The sequence below is a fragment of the Acomys russatus genome, chromosome 10 (assembly GCF_903995435.1).
Source record: "Acomys russatus chromosome 10, mAcoRus1.1, whole genome shotgun sequence".
Classification (NCBI taxonomy): Eukaryota; Metazoa; Chordata; class Mammalia; order Rodentia; family Muridae; genus Acomys; species Acomys russatus.
The window spans coordinates 23,426,233-23,447,694 of record NC_067146.1 but is presented as its reverse complement, the minus strand read 5'-3'; the positions used below and the strand labels follow the sequence as shown (position 1 = coordinate 23,447,694).

At 39.9% G+C, this 21,462-nt stretch overlaps 1 protein-coding gene across 8 annotated transcripts in view; it reads left to right on the top strand.

The window, feature by feature from the left end:
* St7 (suppression of tumorigenicity 7) overlaps positions 1–21,462 on the top strand; it is a 236,349-nt gene that overhangs the window by 187,992 nt on the left and 26,895 nt on the right. For 7 of the 8 annotated variants that reach the window (XM_051151888.1, XM_051151889.1, XM_051151890.1 and 4 more), the window contains 2 exons: positions 3,090–3,162; positions 4,681–4,783. In XM_051151888.1, coding sequence (XP_051007845.1) covers positions 3,090–3,162; positions 4,681–4,783 — 176 coding nt within the window. Of the gene's footprint in view, positions 1–3,089; positions 3,163–3,980; positions 4,117–4,680; positions 4,784–21,462 lie in introns of all 8 variants that reach the window. The other variant, XR_007831283.1, reaches the window with a different exon arrangement.

The following is a 21,462-nucleotide window of genomic DNA, read 5'->3' as shown; positions in this document are numbered from 1 at the left end:
ACTTTCTGCCTTCTTTTCTCTTCACTTTATTTATCTCTCTTAGTTGAGTCTTAACTATATATAGTTTAGGCTTGTCTTCAACTTCCCACACTACTGAGATTACAGTTGCCTGTTTTGGCCTACATTGTTGTTGTTGTTTTCAAATTTAAAAGAAAATTACTTGGGCAGATTGACCATAACAGTCCTAAACTGTTGTCTAATTCTTTGGCTCTATTTCATGGCAGTACTGTTTGGAGCAGGGAGTGTTGTGTTAATGTTAGTAAAAAGCCACAGCTACTCATTTGGTTATCTGTGTCCTTTAATACTTTTTGTTCTTTTTCAAAGAATTCAGCAAATAAATAAATCTCAGCAAAATTCTAAAAATCATAATTATGTGTTTTATGAGCATTTAGCAGAGATAGAGATGACTGAAATTCCAGGATGTGTATACTAGAGATATTTGTAGCAAATAAACACACATGAGATAGTGGCTGTGAAACTATTTATAGTGTATACAATAATTTTTAAATGTTTATCTTATTAGTGTAAGTGGCCAATTTCTTTCATGTTTCTGAATTGGAGGGATGCCATAGACATAGTTATATCTTGAAACAAAGCATTTGTCAATGTTTTAAATACTATTATTTTAGCTAATCTGGAACAATATTGTGTATATGCATCAATGCAGCCAGTTGCAAATTATGATGATCACTAGAAACATACATAGTTCCAGATTTCCTTCTCAGTACTGCCATTGTCACATGTTAACTTTTTTTGACAAGACTTTTCTGTGTAGCCAAGAAGACCTGGGCTCACAATCCTTCTGCCTCAGCCTCCAGAGTGCAAGGACTATAGGCCTGCACCCTATACCCATCTGCCAGTATTTCTACAGTCATCTTAGAGACAAGATGGTACAGTTAACAGTCATGTCAGATGATTTGTATTTTTTTCAGCTGTGATATTGGCATATTTCTACATTCCACTTTTTAAACAACATCTAATATATATTGTTAATCTAAGGATTAGCTAATACCAAAGCCTTCTGCTTATTAGCCCTCAATAACTGTTTGTAGTAACTTTGATGGAGGCAGTGATGTGGAGAGAAAGGTGTGCTTATGAACTACATGGATGGAGTGAAGCTGTGGATGACAGCTTGAATCAGGAAGATGACTAATAAGCTGGATTGCTATGGTGAAAGCACTAAAATTAATGCTGCATATCTAATAAGATGAAATATTTAATGGAGTCATATGTGAAATCATATCCTGCCTGGAGGTTTTTAAACTTTCAGAAAAATTTTGTGGCCTCTGTGGACAAGGGGAAAACAAAACTTTGGCTGAAATCAATTTGGATAGACCCTGGAGATGTGTTTGGTTGGCCACACCATCATAGGAACAAATGAGATCCCCGGTGCTCAGTACTAGGCCTGGCTGGTATTGGATGGAATGTTGGCGGTGGCTCCTTGAACAGCATGTGTCCCTTGAGGTGCCTCCTGGGCAGGTTCGGGGCACTGGGAGGCTTGTTGCCATTCCCAATGCTTACTTTAAACCCCCCGTTGGGACCCATCAGGAACAAAACTGAGTGAAAAGTTGAGACACTGGAGCCTTGTACCCTGGGAAACTGGTATAAAAGAGACGTTTTAGCCATGGAATTGAAAGCACAATGTCAGCTGTAGCAGAGCAGGAGTCAGATACCTAGTGTGTGCCTTCTGGTTTTCAATGACTGACTGATTTGCCAGTGTCCTGAGTGTTCCTCTCAAAGAGGAATCTCTCACTGGAATTGATACTGTTGTGGGAGAGGAAACGGTTCTTTCAAGGAATTACTTTCTTCTGTGGCCATTGGCCAGTCATGAGAGTCCTTTACAGCTTTCCTATAGGGCAGTCCTTTCAAGTCACAAACAGCCCTGTGAAGAGATAGCTGGGACATTCCAGATATAAAGGATGAATTTTGAGGGATATGGAAGGAAGCATAGTTGTAATTGCCTTTAGTGGCTAAGCATTCTCTGCAACCCTAGTTGATGTTGAAATAAGAAAATATTTTGGGAAATGGAAAGATGGTTCAGTGGGTGAGGTACTAACTGCCAAGCTGAGCTACTAGAGTAAGGTCAGTGAGAGGAAACCGACACCTGCAAGCTGCACTCTGACCTCCATACATGCCCCTTGCAGATAAATGTTATTTTTTACAAAGAAATTGTTTCTGTGTCAGAGTGAAAATTTGGTTTAACAAGTCCTAAAAAAAAAAAAAAAAGAAAAGAAAAAAAAAGCCAACTGTCTATTTTGAAAAGAATGGAATTCCAATTTAAATATATACTCCCCCCCCACACACAGACCACTCCCTTCAGTTCATTTGCATTTAGTCATGCCCTGTACCTGTGTGTAACCTGATTATCTGTATCTCACAGCTTCTCCACCCCTGCCCCATTTGTAGTTTTCTGACAAATTAGGCTTTAATATGAAAGGAGACTGATCATGAATTTGGATGCGAAAACTTTGATGTTTTTCAGAATATTTGATCCATGGACTCTTTACAAATTATAAATTAACAAAATATATCAGAGAGAACCTGTATCTGCTTGGCCTTAGCTTTTGTATTTGTGAAAAGTCCTATTTAAAAAATGTGTTTGAATTTCTGAATCTTAATACAGAAGAAACTTGTCTTAAATTAATCTAGCTATTACAAAATATACCTTGTTTACCTTTGTAGGTATTTTAAACTCAGATTAATTTTTCCTTGCATTAATACTTTATGTAATTCTTGGGTAATTTTTATAGCTGGCAAAAAGGTCCCATTTATATTTTATATGAAGGTATTTGTGTAATAACTAAATTTATATATTAATATGTATATTCTCTACTTAAATTCAAGGTTTAAATGCATATTTTAAAATAGATTATTTATGAAGAGTGAGCCTGGCTAATTTTAAGCATGAATTATTGACAAAATAATGCATAGCATTTTTGACACAGTAAGAAAGAATTGGGGTTCTTATGTAATAGTTTAAATATTAATTTGTACTGTCTAGGACTCATATTATTTAGTCTTGTGTTTTTAGAGCATTGTCCCTTTTACTGCAAACTTACAAGTATTCTTGCTTTGTTTTTCTCTGGCAGATATAAGCTTACCAAAGTCGGCAACAATATGCTACACAGCAGCCCTGCTCAAAGCAAGAGCTGTCTCTGACAAGTAAGTAAGCAGTTGCTTGTGTGGCTTCCAATGCTGGCCAGATGTAAGGACACTTTTGTCACCTTTGAGGGTGTTCTCCAGAAGCTTCCTTTGATCCTTTGACCCTGCTTAAAAGCATGCATTTCCCTGCTGATCTTCTATTTCACTACTAGAAGGAGGATCTGTCCTCACCTACTCTAAGGGGGTATGGGTCCCTAATATGGATTTACATTACACTACATTCCCCTGGGTGACTACTACTACTACTACTACTACTACTATTATTATTATTATTATTATTATTATTATTACTACTACTACTATTATTACTACTGATAATACTACATTTTGTCAGACAGTAGAAACAAAAGGACTGCTTGGGATTTACACAAAAAAATCAGTGACTACTGGTTTTCGTGTGTGTGTGTGTGTGTGTGTGTGTGTGTGTGTGTGTGTGTCCCCTTCTATTCTGCTAGCTGTTGCTGGGCCCTACAGTGGCAGTGGGGTGGCCCTCTCCCATTCTTTGCCTCACTGCTCCAATAAGTCTGTTTACTTTGAGATGCCTCCTCAGTGGGGCATTTGCCCATTGTACTCAGGCAGGTGACTGGCACATAGACATTCCACAAGTATCCAAGGGATGACTGGGCAGGTTAAAGAGAACAGACAGAGTAATTGTTTTTGAATTCATAAGTACATTTCCCTGAGACAGTCCAGCCTCTTTGCAGCATCTAAAAGCAGAGAGCTGGTAATAGCCTCTGCGGTATCAGACAGGTTTGCTGTTAAGTGTGTGTGCACTTCAAAACTGGAGTAATTTTCTTTCATTCTTTTTTATCCTGTAGATCGCCAGTACCTACTGCAACATCTTTTCTCCCTACACAGCGACTCCAGCTTGGGAGGGCAGGGCCAGGGTTGTCACAGCTTCCCCTGTGGTGTCTGCCTGCCAAGCACAGCTCTGGAGTTAGCCCTGGGTGTGAGGTGAGAAAGAGATTGCATGGTCTGGTTTTTTTTCACTCCCTTGGGGAGGTGTCTTGCCCACAGTTTGGGCATGCACACCCCTGTGCTGGAACAGTCTACGCAGGCTTGCCTGCTGCTGAAGCTGCTGCCACTTAGCCTCCATGGCAGCACTGACATTGGGTTGGGAACCTCCCTTAAAATTCTCCCCAGTTCTGTTTTTAACCAAGTGCGCTCTTCTGTAACCTGGTTTTCTCTTTTTCCTACACTGTCTGCCCTTGTCAGTTTTCCCTCTGCTCCCACTTAAGCAGGTATCTCGCAGAACATTTACATTAGCTATTTAGACAGTGAGTTGACAGATGAATAGAATTCCTGCCGTCATTCAGTGTAAGCAGCCTTTCTGCTTTCGCTGGGGTTTTTGTTGGCCTTGGTGGAAGGGGTAGCGCAGAGGTCCCCTGCAGAGGAGGTTTGGAGAGCTTGTGCCAGTGCCTCACTGTGCTCATAGGGGCCCTTCGTGTATACTTGCTCCCTGGGTAGCCGCCCAAGCAGTGGTCCCAACTGCATGATGTTTGTCTTTGTGCTTTTCAGATTCTCTCCAGAGGCTGCATCTCGGCGAGGGCTGAGCACAGCAGAGATGAACGCAGTAGAAGCCATTCACAGAGCTGTGGAATTCAATCCGCACGTGCCAAAAGTGAGTCTGGATCCCCCAGGAGCTAGCTCATCATGATAGCAGAGAAAGCATGTGCTAACCACCATGCTCTGTCCCCAGGATCCCTAGTTATAAAACAGTGAACTGCAATCAACGAACTTTAGGACTTGTACAGTCTATAGGCATTTATAGCCTCAATTTTGAACAAAAACTACATGCAAGGGAACTTGGGGGAGGGGCCTGGTTTTCAGGGTAAATATAATAAAATAAATGGATGGACTTTGTTTAGGCAACTGGGTTCTGAAAGTTTAAAATAAGCTGAAGTAAAGATCCTGGGAGTTTAATAAGATCTTTCACATCAGTTTTAGTCTTGAATGAGGCAAATTCTGAAAATAAATCTTATGCGCAAAACTCATGAAAACACCAACTAACGTGACATTCCAAGTCTCTACAGATAAATGTAGGCAATCAGTACTGGCTAGAGAAAAACAGGGTGAACCCCAGAGAACGTAAGGTTTTGCTTTGTGTATTTCATTTTAATACACATAGGGAAAGGATTGTCTTAGCTGTTAAACCCCGTGGTACAGTTAGTAAATGCTTCATATTTCTCACATATTGTTTCTGAAGTGGAATATAACTAAATCAAACAAAGGCAAAAGATATTTCTAGAATGTTTTATTCATGAGCTGAATGTATATTTAGGGCTGCCTTGAAATTATCTGCTCTGTGGTAGGTATTCAGCTGTGGATCCATTTCAGTCTGATATTAAGCACATTTAGCCTCTAAGAACCTAATCCTGCCATTCACATCTGATGTTACGTGGTATAAAGTTTTAATAAAATATCTGTAGAAGACCTCCTGGTGCAAATGACAAAGAAATCTTGCTTGCATTGTTGCAGTGCCATAGCTAGAATGTGGAGGGAGAAGGAAAGGGTGAGGGAGAAGGAGAGGGGGAGAGGGATATGGAGAGGGGGTGAGGGAAAGGAGAAGAAAAAGGAGAGAGGGAGGGGAGAGAGGAGTGGTGATGCATGGAGTTACCTACTTTAATTTATTTTGTTGATATTGAAAATGGTAGAGATAAGTGATCTAATATCATTCCTGAAGCTTTACTTAAGTCTAGGTTATGTTTTTACTTAATGGAAAATAGAAGACTGGTCCAGAGTGGCATTTTTGCATAAGGATGTATTTAAGCACTCCAGTGCTAGTGGTTAATCAGCAAAATATTTACAGAGGCTTAAGGGTTATATATAGGATGCTATAAGCATGAATCTTTATACAATATTTTGAGTCTAAGCCAAAATGTTGATTGAACTCTGATTAAAATGTAAAACTAGGCATAAAAGTTGTTCTCAATTATAGTAAACTGAAGTCATATATTAATATTTACTGGATACTCCCTCAAACTACAGAACTGTTCTGTAAGCATAAATAAGGCTTATTCATAAGAATTACTGAATAACAGAGCCCAGGATTCTGAGGTGAAAACTTGGGCCACAGAACCCTGGACTGAGTGCCTCTGAATTCATCTTCCAAATGAAGATAAGAATTAAGTATTGCCTATCTTTTGAGATAAGACTCAAATGAGATAAAACATGTAATAATTCTTACAAAATATTTGTCATAGTCACTGTTCTATTGTTGTGAAGAGACACCATGACCAAGGTACTATTAAAGAAATGATTTAATTGGAGCCTTATTTGCAGTGTCAGAGGGTTAGTCCATTATCATGGCAGGGAGTGTGATGACACACAGGTGGGAGCAGCAGTAGCTGAGAGATACAGCCTGATCCATAGGCAGAGCTTGGAGCAGGAGGGGGTGTAGAGCACTAGTACTAACTCCTAGGCTGGCGTGGGCTTTTGAAACCTCAAAGCCCGAGTGACAAGTAACACACTTCCTCTAACAAGGCCACGCCTACTCCAACAAAGTGACACCTCCTAATCTTTTTAAAAATAATTTATTCAGATTACATCCCAATTGTTATCCCCTCATTTGTATCTTCCCATTCTTCCCTTCCTCTTTCACCCTATTCCCCTCCCCTAGACCTGTGACAGAAGGGGACCTCCTCCCCCACGAGATGATCATAGTCTATCAGATCTCATCCGGATAGTCGGCTTCCCTTTCCTCTGTGTCCCACCATGCCTCCCCACCAAGGGGAAGTGGTCAATTAGGGGCACCAGAGTTCATGTCAGAAACAGTCCCTGTTCTATGGACAACTATGGATAATGAGCTGTCCATTGCCTAGATCTGAACAGGGGCTCTAGGTTTACTGCATGCATTGTTCTAGGTTGGTACAGTAGTTTGTACAGCCCCCTGGGTCTAGATCTGCCAGCCTTGATGATCTTCCTGTGGGGTTCCTGGACCTTCTGGGTCCCTCTACCTCCCCATTCTTCCATACCACTCACACCTAGAGTCCAATAGCAAGTCCCAGCATCTGTCCTGATCCCCTGCTGAGTGAAGACTTGCAGAGGACATCCATGTTGGGCTAATATCCAATTGTGAGTGAGTATATACCATGTGTGTCTTTCCGGGTCTGCGTTATCTCACTCAGGATGATCAGTTCTAGTTCCATCCATTTGTCTTGCAAATTTCAAGATTTCCTTGTTTTTAATAGCTGAGTAATATTCCATACAGTAAATGTACCACAGTTTCTTTATCCATTCTTCGACTAAGGGAGATCTAGGCTCTTTTCCAGATCCTGGCTATCATGAATAAAGCTTCTATGAACATAGTTGATCAAATGTCCTTGTTGTGTGGTAGAGCATCTTCTGGGTATATGCCAAGGAGTAGAATAGCTGGGTCTTGAAGTAGCACTATTCCCAATTTTCTGAGAAAGCACCAGAGTGATTTCCAAAGTGGTTGTACAAGTTTACACTCCCACCAGCAATGAAGGAGTGTTTCTCTTTCTTCATGTCATCGCCAGCATGTGCTGTCACTTGTGTTTTTGATCCTAGCCACTCTGATGGGTGTAAGATGGAATCTCAAGGTTGTTTTCATTTGCATTTCCCTGATGACTAAGGATCTTGAGTATTTCCTAAAGTGTTTCTCAGCCATTCAGTGTTCCTCTGTTGAGAATTCTCTGTTTAGTTCTGTGCCTCATTTTTTAATTGTATTATTTGGTTTGGTAGTGTTTAATTTCTTGAGTTCGTTAGTTGCATACTAGCCCTTTGTCAGAAGTAGGGTTGGTGAAGATCGTTTCCCAGTCTGTAGGCTGTCACTTTGTTCTCTTGACAGTGTCTCCTGCCTTACAGAAGCTTCTCAGTTTCATGAGGTCCTATTTATTAATTGTTGTCCTTAGATAATGGGATGTTGGTATTCTGTTCAGGAAGTTGTCTCCTGTGCCAGTGAGTTCAAGGCTCTTCCCCACTTTTTCTTCTAACAATTTTTAGTGTGTCTGGTTTTATGTTTATCTTTAATCCACTTGGACTTCAGTTTTGTGCATGGTGATAAATATCGATCTATTTGCATTTTTCTACGTGCTGACATGTACCACTAGACTAGTACCACTTGTTAAAGATGCTATCCTTTTTCCATTGTATAGATTTAGTTTCTTTGTCAAAAATCAAATGCCCATAGGAGTGTGGACTTATTTCTGGGTCTTCGATTCAATTCCAGTGATTAACCAGCCTATTGCTATGCCAGTACCATGCTGTTTTAATTACCGTTGCTCTATAGTACAGCTTGAGATCAGGTATGGAGATTCCTCTGGAGGATCTTTTATTGTACAGGATTGTTTTAGCTATTCTGGGTTTTATGTTTTTCCATTTGAAGCTGAGAATTGGTCTTTCAAGTTCTTAGAAAAATTGTGTAGGTATTTTGATAGAGATTGCATTGAATCCGTAAATTGCTTTTGGTAAGATGGCCATTTTTATATTTTATTTATTTATTATTTATTTATTTATTTATTTGCTGCCTGAAGTGTTTTTTAATTTCTTTTATTAATTTATTCTTGTTACATCTCAATGGTTATCCCTGCCCTTGTATCCTCCCATTCCTCCCTCCCTCCCATTTTTTCCTTACTTTCCTCCCCTTTGACTGTGACTGAGGGGGGCTTCCTCCCCCTGTATATGCTCATAGGGTATCAAGTCTCTTCTTGGTAGCCTGCTATCCTTCCTCTGAGTGCCACCAGGTCTCCCCATTCAGGGGACGTAGTCAAATATAAGGCATCAGAGTACGTGTGAAAGTTAGACCCTACTCTCTACTCAACTGTGGAGAATGTCTTGTCCATTGGCTAGACCTGGGTAGGGGTTTGAAGTTTATGGCCTGTATTGTCCTCAGCTGGTTCCATAGTTTGAGTGGGACCCCTGGGCCCAAATCTGCCTATCATAATTTTCTTCTTGTAGATTTCTAGGATCCTCTGGATCCTTGAACTTTGCCATTCTCCCATGCTTCTCTCATCTAGAGTCCCAATAGGATGTTCTCCCCTCTGTCCCAGTTTCCTGGTAAGTGAAGACTTTCATGGGACATGCCCCTTGGGCTAGTATGCAGATATAAGTGAGTATATACCATTTGAGTCTTTCTGCTTCTGGGTTAACTCACTCATTATGATCATTTCTAGCTCAATCCATTTGTCCACAAACTTTGGGAATTCCTTGTTTTTAATATCTGCATAGTATTCCGTAATGTAAATGTACCACAGTTTCTTTATCCATTCTTCTACTGAGGGACACTTAGGCTGTTTCCATGTTCTGGCTATTATGAATAAGGCTGCTATGAACATGGTTGAGCAAATTTCCTTGTTGTGTATCTTCTGGGTATATTCCAAGGAGTGGAATAGCTGGGTCTTGAGGAAGCCTTATTCCCAGTTTTCTGAGATAGCACCAGATAGATTTCCAAAGTGGCTGTACTAGTTTGCATTCCCACCAGCAATGAAGGAGTGTTCCTCTCTCTCCACATCCTCGCCAGCATGTGGTGTCGCTTGAGTTTTTGATCTTAGCCATTCTGATGGGTGTAAGATGAAATCTCAGAGTTGTTTTGATTTGCATTTCCCTGATGACTAAGGAGGTTGAGCATTTCTTTAAGTGTTTCTCAGCCATTTGATATTCCTCTGTTGAGAATTCTCTGTTTAGTTCCAAGCCCCATTTCTCAATTGGGTTATTTGGTTTGGTGGTGTTTAATTTCTTGAGTTCTTTATATATTTTGGATATTAGACCTTTGTCAAATGTAGGATTGGTGAAGACCTTTTCACAGTCTGTAGGCTGTCGCTTTGTTCTCTTGACAGTGTCTCCTGCCTTACAGAAGCTTCTCAGCCTCATGAGGTCCCATTTATTAATTGTTGACCTTAAGGCCTGGGCTGTTGGTGCCCTGTTCAGGAAGTTGTCTCCTGTGCCAATGTATTCCAGGCTCTTCCCCACTTTTTCTTCTATCTGACTTAGTGTCTCTGGTTTTATGTTGAGGTCTTTGATTCACTTGGATTTAAGTTTTGTGCAAGGTGACAAATATGGGTCCAGTTGCATTTTTTTATACATAGACATCCAGTTAGACCAGCACCATTTGTTGAAGATGCTATCCTTTTTCCATTGAATGAATTTGGCTTCTTTGTCAAAAATCAAGTGACCATATGTGTGTGGATTCATATTTGGGTCTTTGATTTGATTCCACTGATGAACCAGCCTGTTGCTGTGCCAGTACCATGCTGTTTTAATTACTGTTGCTTTATAGTACAGCTTGAGATATGGAGATTCCTCCGGAGGATCTTTTATTGTACAAGATTGTTTTAGCTATTCTGGGTTTTTTGTTTTTCCATATGAAGTTCAGAATTGAACTTTCCATGTCTTTAAAAAATTGTGTAGGTATTTTGATAGGGATTGCATTGAATCTGTAGATTGCTTTTGGTAAGATGGCCATTTTTACTATGTTAATTCTCCCAATCCATGAGCAAGGAAGATCATTCCATCTTCTCAGGTCATCTTTAATCTCTTTCTTCAGAGTTTTGAAATTTTTTTCAAACAAGTCCTTCACTTGCTTGGTTAGAGTAACTCCTAAATATTTTATATTACTTGTGGCTAATGTGAAGGGTGTGGTTTTCCTAATTTCTTCCTCTGCAAGCTTGTCATTTGTGTATAGGAAGGCTACAGACTTTTTTGAGTTAATTTTTTATCCAGCCAATTTGCTGAAGGTGTTTATCAGCTGTACTAGTTCTCTGGTGGAATTTTGAGGATCACTTATGTAGACTACCATATCATCTGCAAATAGGGATAATTTGACTTCCTCCTTTCCCATTTGGATACCCTTGATCTCCTTTTGTTGTCTTATTGCTCTGGCTAGAACTTCGAGTACTATATTGAAGAGATATGGAGAGAGTGGGCAGTCTTGCCTTGTTCCCGATTTTAGAGGAATTTCTTTGAGTATCTCACCATTTACTTTGATTTTGGCTATTGGCTTGCTGTATATAGCCTTTATTATGTTGAGGAAAGTGCCTTGTATCCCCGATCTCTCCAAAACCTTAAACATGAATGGGTGTTAGATTTTATCAAATGCTTTCTCTGCATCTAAGGAGATGATCATGTGGTTTTTTTATTTTCAGTTTGTTTATATGGTGGATTACATTGATGGATTTCCGTATATTAAACCATCCCTGCATGCCTGGAATGAAGCCTACCTGGTCATGGTGAACGATATCTTTGATATGTTCTTATATTCATTTTGCAAGTATTTTATTTAGTATTTTTGCATCGATGTTCATAAGAGAAATTGGTCTGAAATTCTCTTTCTTTGTTGGGTCTTTGTGAGGTTTAGGTATCAATGTGACTATGAAAGATGGCCATTTTTACTATCTTAATTTTCCTGATCCACAAACAAGGGACCTCTTTACATCTTCTGATATCATCTTCAATTTCCTTCTTTAGAGACTTGAAGTTTTTTTCATAAGTCTTTCACTTGCTTGGTTAGAGTTACACCAATATACTTTATATTATTTGTGGCTATTGTGAAGGGTGTAGTTTCCCTAATTTCTTGCTCAGCACGATTGTCATTTTTGTATACAGGAGGGCTCCTGACCTTTTAGAGTTGATTTTTGTATCCAGCCACTTTGCTTAAGATGTTTATCAAATGTAGGAGTTCTGTGGTGGAATTTTGGGTGTCAGTTATATACACTATCATATCATCTCTGGATAGGGATAATTTGACCTCCTCCTTTCCGAAGTGGATCCCCTTGATCTTCTTTTTTGTCTTCAAGTAGTATATTGAAGAGATATGGAGAGAGTGGGCAGCCTTGTCTAGTCCCTGATTTTAGAGGAATTTCCTCCATCTAATTTGATGTTGCCTATTGGTTTGCTGTATATAACCTTTATTATGTTTAGTATGTGCCTTGTATCCCTTATCTCTCTAAGACTTTAAGCATGAGTTGGTGTGGGATTTTCTCAAATGCTTTTCCACATCTAAGGAGATGATCATGTGTTTTTTTTCTTTCTGTTTGTTTATATGATGGATTACTTTGATGGATTTCCATGTATAGAACCATCCCTGCATGCCTGGGATGAAGCCTTCTTGGTCATGGTGAATGATATCTTTGCTGTGCTCTTGGATTCAGTTTGCGAATATTTTATTGAGTATTTTTACATCAATGTTCATAAGAGAAATTGGTCTGAAATTCTCTTTCTTTGTTGGGTCTTTGTAAGGTTTAGGTATCAAGCACACCTCTTATTCTTTTTAATACCATCAAAGAGTTACACTCCTTAGTGACTAAGTATTCAAATATATAAGGCTATGGAGGCCATTCTAATTAAAACCACCAAAACACTTGAACCCTATATATTTATAAATGCTTAAGGTAATTGATATTAACTTGTTAAAGGCCCCTTAAGACTAGGAGACAGGTCCCGATTTTTCTAGTTACCCTACTAAGAGCCCTATAATTCTGGGTAGCAAATTTTTACAGTTCTTCTTTAAATATTTTGATGGTGTTGTCATTTAATTCTGTGATAATGGGCTGAAACGGTTAATTAAGCTCCTGAAAAATAATTAAAGTTCTTAGAAATAGTTAAAAATAGCTGTAGAAGAATTTAACAGTCAGTTCACTCTCCTGCCAATTATAATTATTCTAAAAGTGGAAATGTTTCAAATGTTGCTTTAATTGCTCCATGGTAATTGCATATGTCTAGCTATGAGATGGAATGTGGTATTTCTATATATATGGAATATATATATATATTGCATAATGGTCACTATAAGGAAATTGTCCTATCTGTCATCTCAGGCATACAGCATTTCTTTAGGAGTATTTCAATTATTTAATCCCGCTTCATTTTCTAATCATGAAAACAAGAGAAGAGAGTTTATTATACTTTTAACCCCTACATGGTCAGGATTTACTGATTTTGGTTCAAAGTTTCAGTCTATTATAATGGAAGACCATGGAATTCAGGAAGAAGAGACACAGATAGAGGGAACAAGGGTAGGAGGGAGGGTGAGAGGGAAATGCTCAGAGATGGAAGGAAATACGCCTATGTAGTGTAGTGTCTTCCTCCTTTTCATCCATCTGGGCCAGCAGTCTATGAAAGGGTGTTACCATTTTCTCTGAAACTTCCCTGAAAGACACACTTAAACCTTATCCAGTCTCCTAGGTACTTCCCCAGTAAAGTTGACTAACAAGACGAGCCTTTACTCACACTTACAAACATCTCTTAAATCAAAGCAGTCACCTTTGGTTCCCCAAATGCTCATATCCATCTTTTTCTTTTAAGTATGAGTGTAAATGTTCACATGTGTATGTGTATACAAATGTGAGTGCACATTTGTGCAGAAGCTAAAGGAAGCTAAAGGACAATCTCAATTACTGTTCCTCACGGACCATTACCTTCATGTTGTTGTTTGGTTTTTGTTTTTGAGACCAGGTCTCAGTAGCCTGGAGGGAGCCAAGTAGGGCTAACCTGGCTGGTCAGTAAGCTCCAAGGATCCAACTGTTTCCGTTGGAAATGTAAGTGCATATGGCCACACTCAGTGCTCTATATCTACCTACCTACCTACCTACCTATCTATCTATCTATCTATCTATCTATCTATCTATCTATCTATCTACCTACCTATCATCTATCTATCTATCTATCTCCCTATCATCTATCTATCTAGTTATCTATCTATTCATCCATCCATCTATCTATTTATTCATTTATTTGCGTGGGTTCTGGGGATCATGAGAGGAAGAGCAAGCAGAATGGAGCAGCTTGCGTCCTGGCAGCCAAGAGAAGGAAAAGAAAAGCAAAAGTACAGACGGGGAGGGGGAGAAGGAAGGGAAAGTAGGAGAGAAACAGGCAGAGAAATGAATATGCCCCTGCTGCTCAGCTTTCTTCTTTTCTGCTTTTATTTCATCAGGGTCCCTAGCCTGTGTGATGTTGCGGCCACTGTCAGGGTAGGTCTTCATTTAGTTAATCCTCTCTGGAATGCTCAGAGTTCTGTTTTAGTAATTGCCTACCTAAGTGCTTCCCAACTCAGTCAAATTGGCATCAGCATTGCCATCATAGCTAGAGCACCTAGGGTCATTTGTTTTCCATCAGTCTCACCTGATTGGTGATTGTACTGTCAGGATGACTCCATCTGTAATATTTCACATTTCACAAGCTAAGGTTTCTGTTTAGAATTAGCCACCAAATTCTGGTATGCATACTATATGAAGGACACTCCAGACATTTTTTATATATGCTCTACTTCCTGTAGCAAACATACATGCACACACATTGGTATCTTTATGAGCAAACACTAGCTTACTTCCTATAAGTCCTTCAACTCATTTGAAGGATACTTGAAGATCCTCTAAATCACCACCATATTCTTGACAGTTTCTTCAAAATTATTTATGCTAATTTTATTACTTATTTGTATACCAAATATATGTATACCCTTCTCATTTATTTTCTATAACAATACTGATAAATGTACATATTATTATCTGTTACTCAGATGAGCAAACTAAGTATTTCAAAAAACTCAGTAGTTTATTCATGGTGACTCCCTGGAGAAATGATAGCCTGAACTGATTCCAGATTACACACACTTCAATGTAATCTTCCATTACCTCCCAAATCCCAGAGGGTTCAGAGGGTCTTCAACCCTCCAGTTGATGGTGGCACTTTACCTCACAAGACAGTCATTCCTTCTAGATAGTTCAGAGTTCTAGAAGACATTATGCTTAGTCACTTTGATGGCTTCTTTTTATTTGTCACAAGAAGTTGTCATTGGATGTCCATGAGTATCCTTAGTCTGTGTTCATGGTTTTACATAATTACAATTTACTCAGGATATGAGAACTGCCTTTTTGTTTGCAGAGTAGGTTCCTCTAGTCTTCCAGTAAGCAAAGTACAGTGTCAGTATTCCCTTATCTAATAAAGACTATTAGTTTTCGGGCATGAGGGGAGTAACTAACTCTTCAAATTTTTCTTCATCTGCAGACAATACAATGGGGTATAAATGCTGCCTCCTATTTTACCCTGGGGCCCATGAAGTTAACAACAACAACAATAATAATATAAAAATAATACAGCCAACAAAAAGCCACAGGTACTTTTGGAGCCACCTTAAGCCAGAGAAGGACAACCAAACAGTGCAGCAGTACCTCCAGCACCTCTGACCTCAGGCTCCAGGCTTCATATAGGCGCTAACATGCTCTGGCTCCAGCTGTTGTTTTCCTTAAACAGCTGTTGTTCCCTAGGGATTTGGAAGCCTAGGGTCCATGGCTCAATAGTCACTCATCTGGGTTTATATTCTTTTTCTGTACATAGGACCATCCCTGTCCCTCACTATCTTAGTCCCACTAGCATAATACTTTGTTTAGGATGAAATTTCTCCATACTTAGGACTTTTCTTTTCTCTTTGTCCCCCATATCTTGTAGGGTAGACAGGGTTTTCTAAGCATTTGTGCATTGCCTCATAAAGTATCATTTTTCTACCTTCATTACTCCTGCAGTAATAAAGTGGGATATCCTTTCAATGGAAAGGATAACGAGCGAGCTACTATACAGATATTTGAGCCAATGTGCTTGTACATACAGAGGGTCGTTTGGAGGCCCCTCACTAAGCACTACATATCCTGTTTTTGTTGCAATTTTTCCTGGTGGTCCCAAGCCCTTAAGACATGTGCTTTTGGGGAATGTTCCAGAACTACCTCAACTCACAGCACTGACCTCTTCTTTGTTCCCACGATTAATTTCAAATTCATCTGTCTTACTAAGTGGAAGATTGGAAGATACTTTAATAAGTCCCTAATTTACATGGGGGGAGGGGAGACAGAAAACAACCCTTTCATTATTGACTGCCCCAACAAAATATTCCCAGTTTCTGCTAAGTTTAGACTCTTTCCCAAGTCTTTATGCTACTGCGCATGCTTCATTCCCAAGGAAATGAGTTAGAGCAGCAGTTTTCAACCCTCCTGATGCTGTGACCCTTTAATACAGTTCTTCATATTGTGGTGACCCTCAACCATGAAATTATTTCATTGCTACTTCATAACTATAATTTTGCTACTGTTGTGAATCATAATGTAAAAATCTGATATGCAAGATTTCTGATCTGTGACCCCCGTGAAAGGGTCATTGACCCCCACAGGGGTCATGATGCACAGGTTGAGAACTGCTGAGCTGGAGTGTTGGGGTGGTGCTCTACAACCCAGCCCCAGAATGTGCAGAAGTAAGTCATCTGCTCAGCTCTGAAACCCTCAAGCTTGTTGAACCCCAGAATTGAGCCTTGGATGACAAGAAAGTGCGGCCCATCTGATGGGCACAGGGAAACAAAGACAGAAAGGAGCTGAGATCCTAGTAACCCTTCCAGGTCACACCTGAGTGGTGTAAATTCCTTTGTCCTTAACTCTGCTTTTAAAGGTTCAACCATCTTCCACTATTTCTGTGGGCTAGGGGCCATACTTTTCACACATAGCAAGGGAGCATTTCATAGCTAGACTACAGTACCCAGCAGCTCACATCTAGTACACGTCTAGTCTAGAAAAGAAACAACAGATGTCCAAAGGTCACCACAGTCACAGAACGTTCCCAGTGATTGTAATCCCGTGTGTAGAACTGGAGGCTCCACGCCTGCCCTGAACAGCGTAGACAGGACTGAGGGGCCATGCCTAGCACCCTGTGCTGCCAAAATGTTGTGTATACAATATTTGAGAGAAATCACAATCAACCATAGGAGAAAGCTTTTGTCTTAATTTTTCCTGAAGTCCCAAACCACAGAGCCATATTCTCTTCTCACTAGGCCCATCCTGGGGCAAGGAGGTATCCCTGGCATTCATTCCCTTAGGAGTTCACTAGAACTGAGTTAGCACACAGGATAGCCTGTGCTGCTCAGAATATTAACATAAGGACTTCACCTAATTGATGACTAAATTTTTCAATCATTGTCTTGAATATAAAAACATGAGAAAACAGAGAAAAGAATTAAAATTATGGTGGAAATGCAGTCCCTTCAAAATTTACTTTTGGTTTTCCTTTCAAAAACCATCTATTGCCAATTTAAAAATTCATTTCACAGCAATTTTAAAAGACCCGTGAAGGGGAATGTTCCGGTAATTGCATATGCTAATGAGGTGTCTGCATATGCTAATGAGGTGTCTGCAGGACACTGTTAGACCGATGTAAACTCCTGCATGCACTAAAGCAATCCTCTCAGTATCTTGGTAAAGCTGATTGACAGAGAATAAAATTGCTTTTTAATCCAATTTAGGAAACAACGTGTAGCGAGTTTTAGCATTTCAAGATACTGGAAGCATGGAAGCAGAAATTCAAAATACCCTGGCAGATTGTCTATGATATTGTATATCAATGGTATATTGCAGAAATATTATTTCAATATACGTTTCTTTGAGCCACATTTTGTTCCAAACTCTTTTTGCAAGGGAGTAAGGAGATATGTTATAGAAGCACAACCCAAAGGAAAATGAACAGAAAACAGTTTTAAAGTTACTTTCTCAAGAGTAGAAAGTCTCTAAGGAGCCCCTCTCTTCTTGTGCTTCAGAGTCTTCTGTGGAATTTCATGGGAGACAGGGCTCTGCTCTTGCCCGTGTTCCCAAACACCTGACTCTGTCTCCTACTCCTTTCACAGATTTTAGACCTAGCACCTGAATCCCACAGGCCATCTGCCCAGGAAAGTTATGCAGATACTTTAAAACTCTACTTGTCACCTTCCCACTGCTAACACACTTCTTCCACTGGTGTTGACACCCCAGCTAAGGACCTTATGTTAGCCCATGTTCCTGAGTGGCAGCACTCACGATCATACTACATTCCTTCTTCCTGTCTCATGTTCTGTCAGACACTTCCGTCCTAGGGACGTGGTTTTCTCTCCAGTTAGTTTCCCCATGGCCATGACAAGAACTTTCTAGAGGTTTTCTAACTTCTGCTTCTTTGCCTCTACCCCACCTGTTGGCCTGGCACATCGTTTCCTTTCCCCATTTCTCTCACAGGCTTATTCCCTAGAGTCTGTTGCAGTAGGGTCTTTTATTTTTTGTTTTTTGTTTGTTTTGGTTTGCTTTTGATTATTTTAGAAGTTGTAACATGTCCTCACACCTATTTCAGGTCTTTTTCCACATGTCCCAGGTCTCTTTTTCATCACATATTCAACACATTTGTGTTTGTTTTACCTTTGAACATACTAGTCTGTGTCCGAAAGTTTGAAAAACATATGGTAACTCTACAGTAAAGGTCACATTCGGCAGGATGTCTTGAGTGCCATTTCTTGTTTCTCTTCCTCAGATAGTAGTAGAAAGGCTGAATTCTGTTTGTTTGTTTGTTTGTTTTTCAGGAAAGGGTCTCTTTGTGTAGCCTTAGCTGTCCTGGACTCACTTTGTAAACCAGGCTGGCCTTGAACTCACAACAATCCACCTGTCTCTGCTTCCTGAGTGTTAGGATTAAAGGTATGTGCCACCACCACCTGGAGAAAGGCTGAATTCTTAATGCCAGTTCTGTCTCATGCAGCTTGTAAAGCCTTAGGCAAGCTCCTGAAGCTCCTGAGCCCCCAGTTTCCCTCTGAGTCTCCAGGGTCATGTGTCAGTGTAGACAGCTGCTCTCATGACATTGCTCACACTGCCCCAGGCCCTAAGTGCCACCTGTTTCCCTTAATGTGTCACAGCCATTGTTGAGCCTTGTTTCTGGCCTTGTCATCCCTCCCCTCTTCTGTGAACCTCCTCACACAGTTCTCTTCGTTTCTTTGTTAATAAATGTGTTCTACTTTCTTTGCCTGTGCATGACCTTGCTTTCCCTCCTTCTCTCCCTCACAAAGGTTATGGAGTATCAAGGCAGAGACACCACGTGATTCACATTCATACCCTTGGGGCAGTTTTTGGAGACTCCAATACTTTGTCTTTGGGGCGCCCTGTACATACTACAAGATCCATGTGTTTAAGACACACTGTGATACTCTTATATCTCTCCTTGCCCCTTTACATACTTTCATGTCTATGTTTTTGGAGTACTCAGTGTGTCCTTCTGTCTTTGCATAAGCTCCCATGTGTATGAACTTGGCTATGCACAGCTCTGTCCCTAGGGCCTAGTTTGGCACTTTCATATTTTTTTTCTTAGGATATACTGTGGGAATTACAAGTTTTCAAGGGAAAGAAATTCACTGCTGAATAGACAAGCAAACCAGGGAGAGGCGGGTACCGGTGACTGTAAATCAGCATCCATTTTTCATTCAGCCTTGCTTCATGCTCATATCTTTGTTGGTCAATTGGTGCCTCCAGTAGTCAGATCTGCTACTGCGATAAAACTGCTCTTGTGTTCCACCTAGAAACAAACTCAGCTATACATGGAGAATCCCCCTACAAATTGGAACTCACCTTTACAATTACGTGAGAATTTCAACTTTACTGTAGTAAAATAATCCTCTCTTCAGTTAATGTGTATGCACAGGTACTTATTCATTGGTACTTTGTAAATACTTCCTGTATTATCATATGTCATTTCTAAACTCTGACACTGTGGTGGTCTGAGGACGAATGGCCCCAATGGATTCTTGTGTGTGAATGCTTGGCCATAGGGAGTGGCACTTTTAGGAGGTGTGGCCTTGTTGGAGGAAATTTGTCACTGTTGGGGCTGGCTTTGAGGTCTTATATGCTTAGAAGGCACACAGTCTCCTGCTATGTGCGGATGAAGATGTAGAAATCTTAGCTCCTCTAGCACCGTGTTTCCTGCCATGACCAAACTCTAAAACTGTAAGATAGCCTCAATTAAATGTTTTCCTTTATAGGAGTTGCTGTGGTCATGGGTATCTCTTCACAGTAATAAAACCCTAGCTAAGACAGACACCAATAACATGCTTTTGCTGCTCAGTTTTTACAGATGAATAAACTGAAAAGCAAAGAAATTAGATAACATATCCAAGGACATAGCAATATGGTCGAGCAGGATTCCAAACAGCAGTTCATAGTAGCAGGTGGCAGGCAGAAGGAGGCAGACATACAGGATCTCTGGTGTGGACACTTCCTTCTGCGGGACAGTAGAACTGAATGAGCTGCAGTTACGTGGGATGTTTTATCCTATTTCACGTGTGGCACTGAGGCCGGGGAGGACTCACCAGTGAACTTCAGCATATACTGTTTCTCTTCCACATGTCACTAGGTTTTTTTTTTCTTCTAATGTGACTATGTATTTTTATTTGAGGAAGATTTCATAAACGAGTCTGCTATGTCTACATCATTTCTCGCTTTCCCCTTGAACTCCCCTGTTCCCCAGGTTTATTCACTTATTTATTTGTTTAATGCATATGTGTGTTTGACTAGATTTGTTTATGTGCAGCCTGTACTTGGCTGGCACAAAGCAGAAGAGGGTGTCAGTTTCCCTGGAACTGGAGTTCCAGGTAGTTGTAAGCCACAGTGTGGCCTCTGGGAGCCAAACTGAGGTCCCCTGCAAGAGCAGTAAGTGCTCTTAACTGCTGAACCACATGCATAGATGAAAGAAAACAATAATGGAAATTTTAACACAAAAGAAAGAAATCTTCCATAATAATATTTAGCTACTCTTAACTTTTAACCCATCTAATACTTTTTAATATTTTAATATCAAACACATATTTTAATATCAAAACGATCTGCTACACATACACACACACACACACACATACACACACATGCACATACATATATATAGTATGACAGACTTTTTTCATTTAGCAATATATCATAATATTTTTGCTAATAAATATTCTTCCACTGTTGGGCTTTGAAGAGTAACTTGAGATTTGTCTTGTAAATGTGCTGTAATTTAATTACCTTGTTGATTCATATTATTTCCTGTATTTTGCTGATGGTTTTTGTATGATTAATGGTATCATTTGTATTGAACATTCCAGAAATATAGACAAATTAATTCCTTTGTGTTAATATCTATGTGAAGGATAACTTGGGAATAATTTTTCTTCAAATTACTGGAAAGTTTTATACCTTGAAAAGGGAAACCTTGGCAGTCCGTCACTTGGAGTAGTATCTGTGCAGCATTCCTCTGCTCCATGCATGCAGGAGCAGGCCCCGTTCACTCACTCACAGAGCAGAACTGTCTACTTCCCTGTGTATGCTCTGGATTTACATGCTAATGTATCGGGCATAAGGAACACAATCTGACACAAATTGACTTTGAAAAGTTGCTTCCGAAACCTTTACAAGTGCTGCTCTTCAACTAGTGTGGTTGAGAACTTGGGAAGGAAGTTAGAGGTAGGATGCAGGCAAGATAACACAGAATGCTGACTTAGCTAATAGAAGTCAAGTTGCTAAAACAGACAGGCAGAGCATGTTCTCTGAT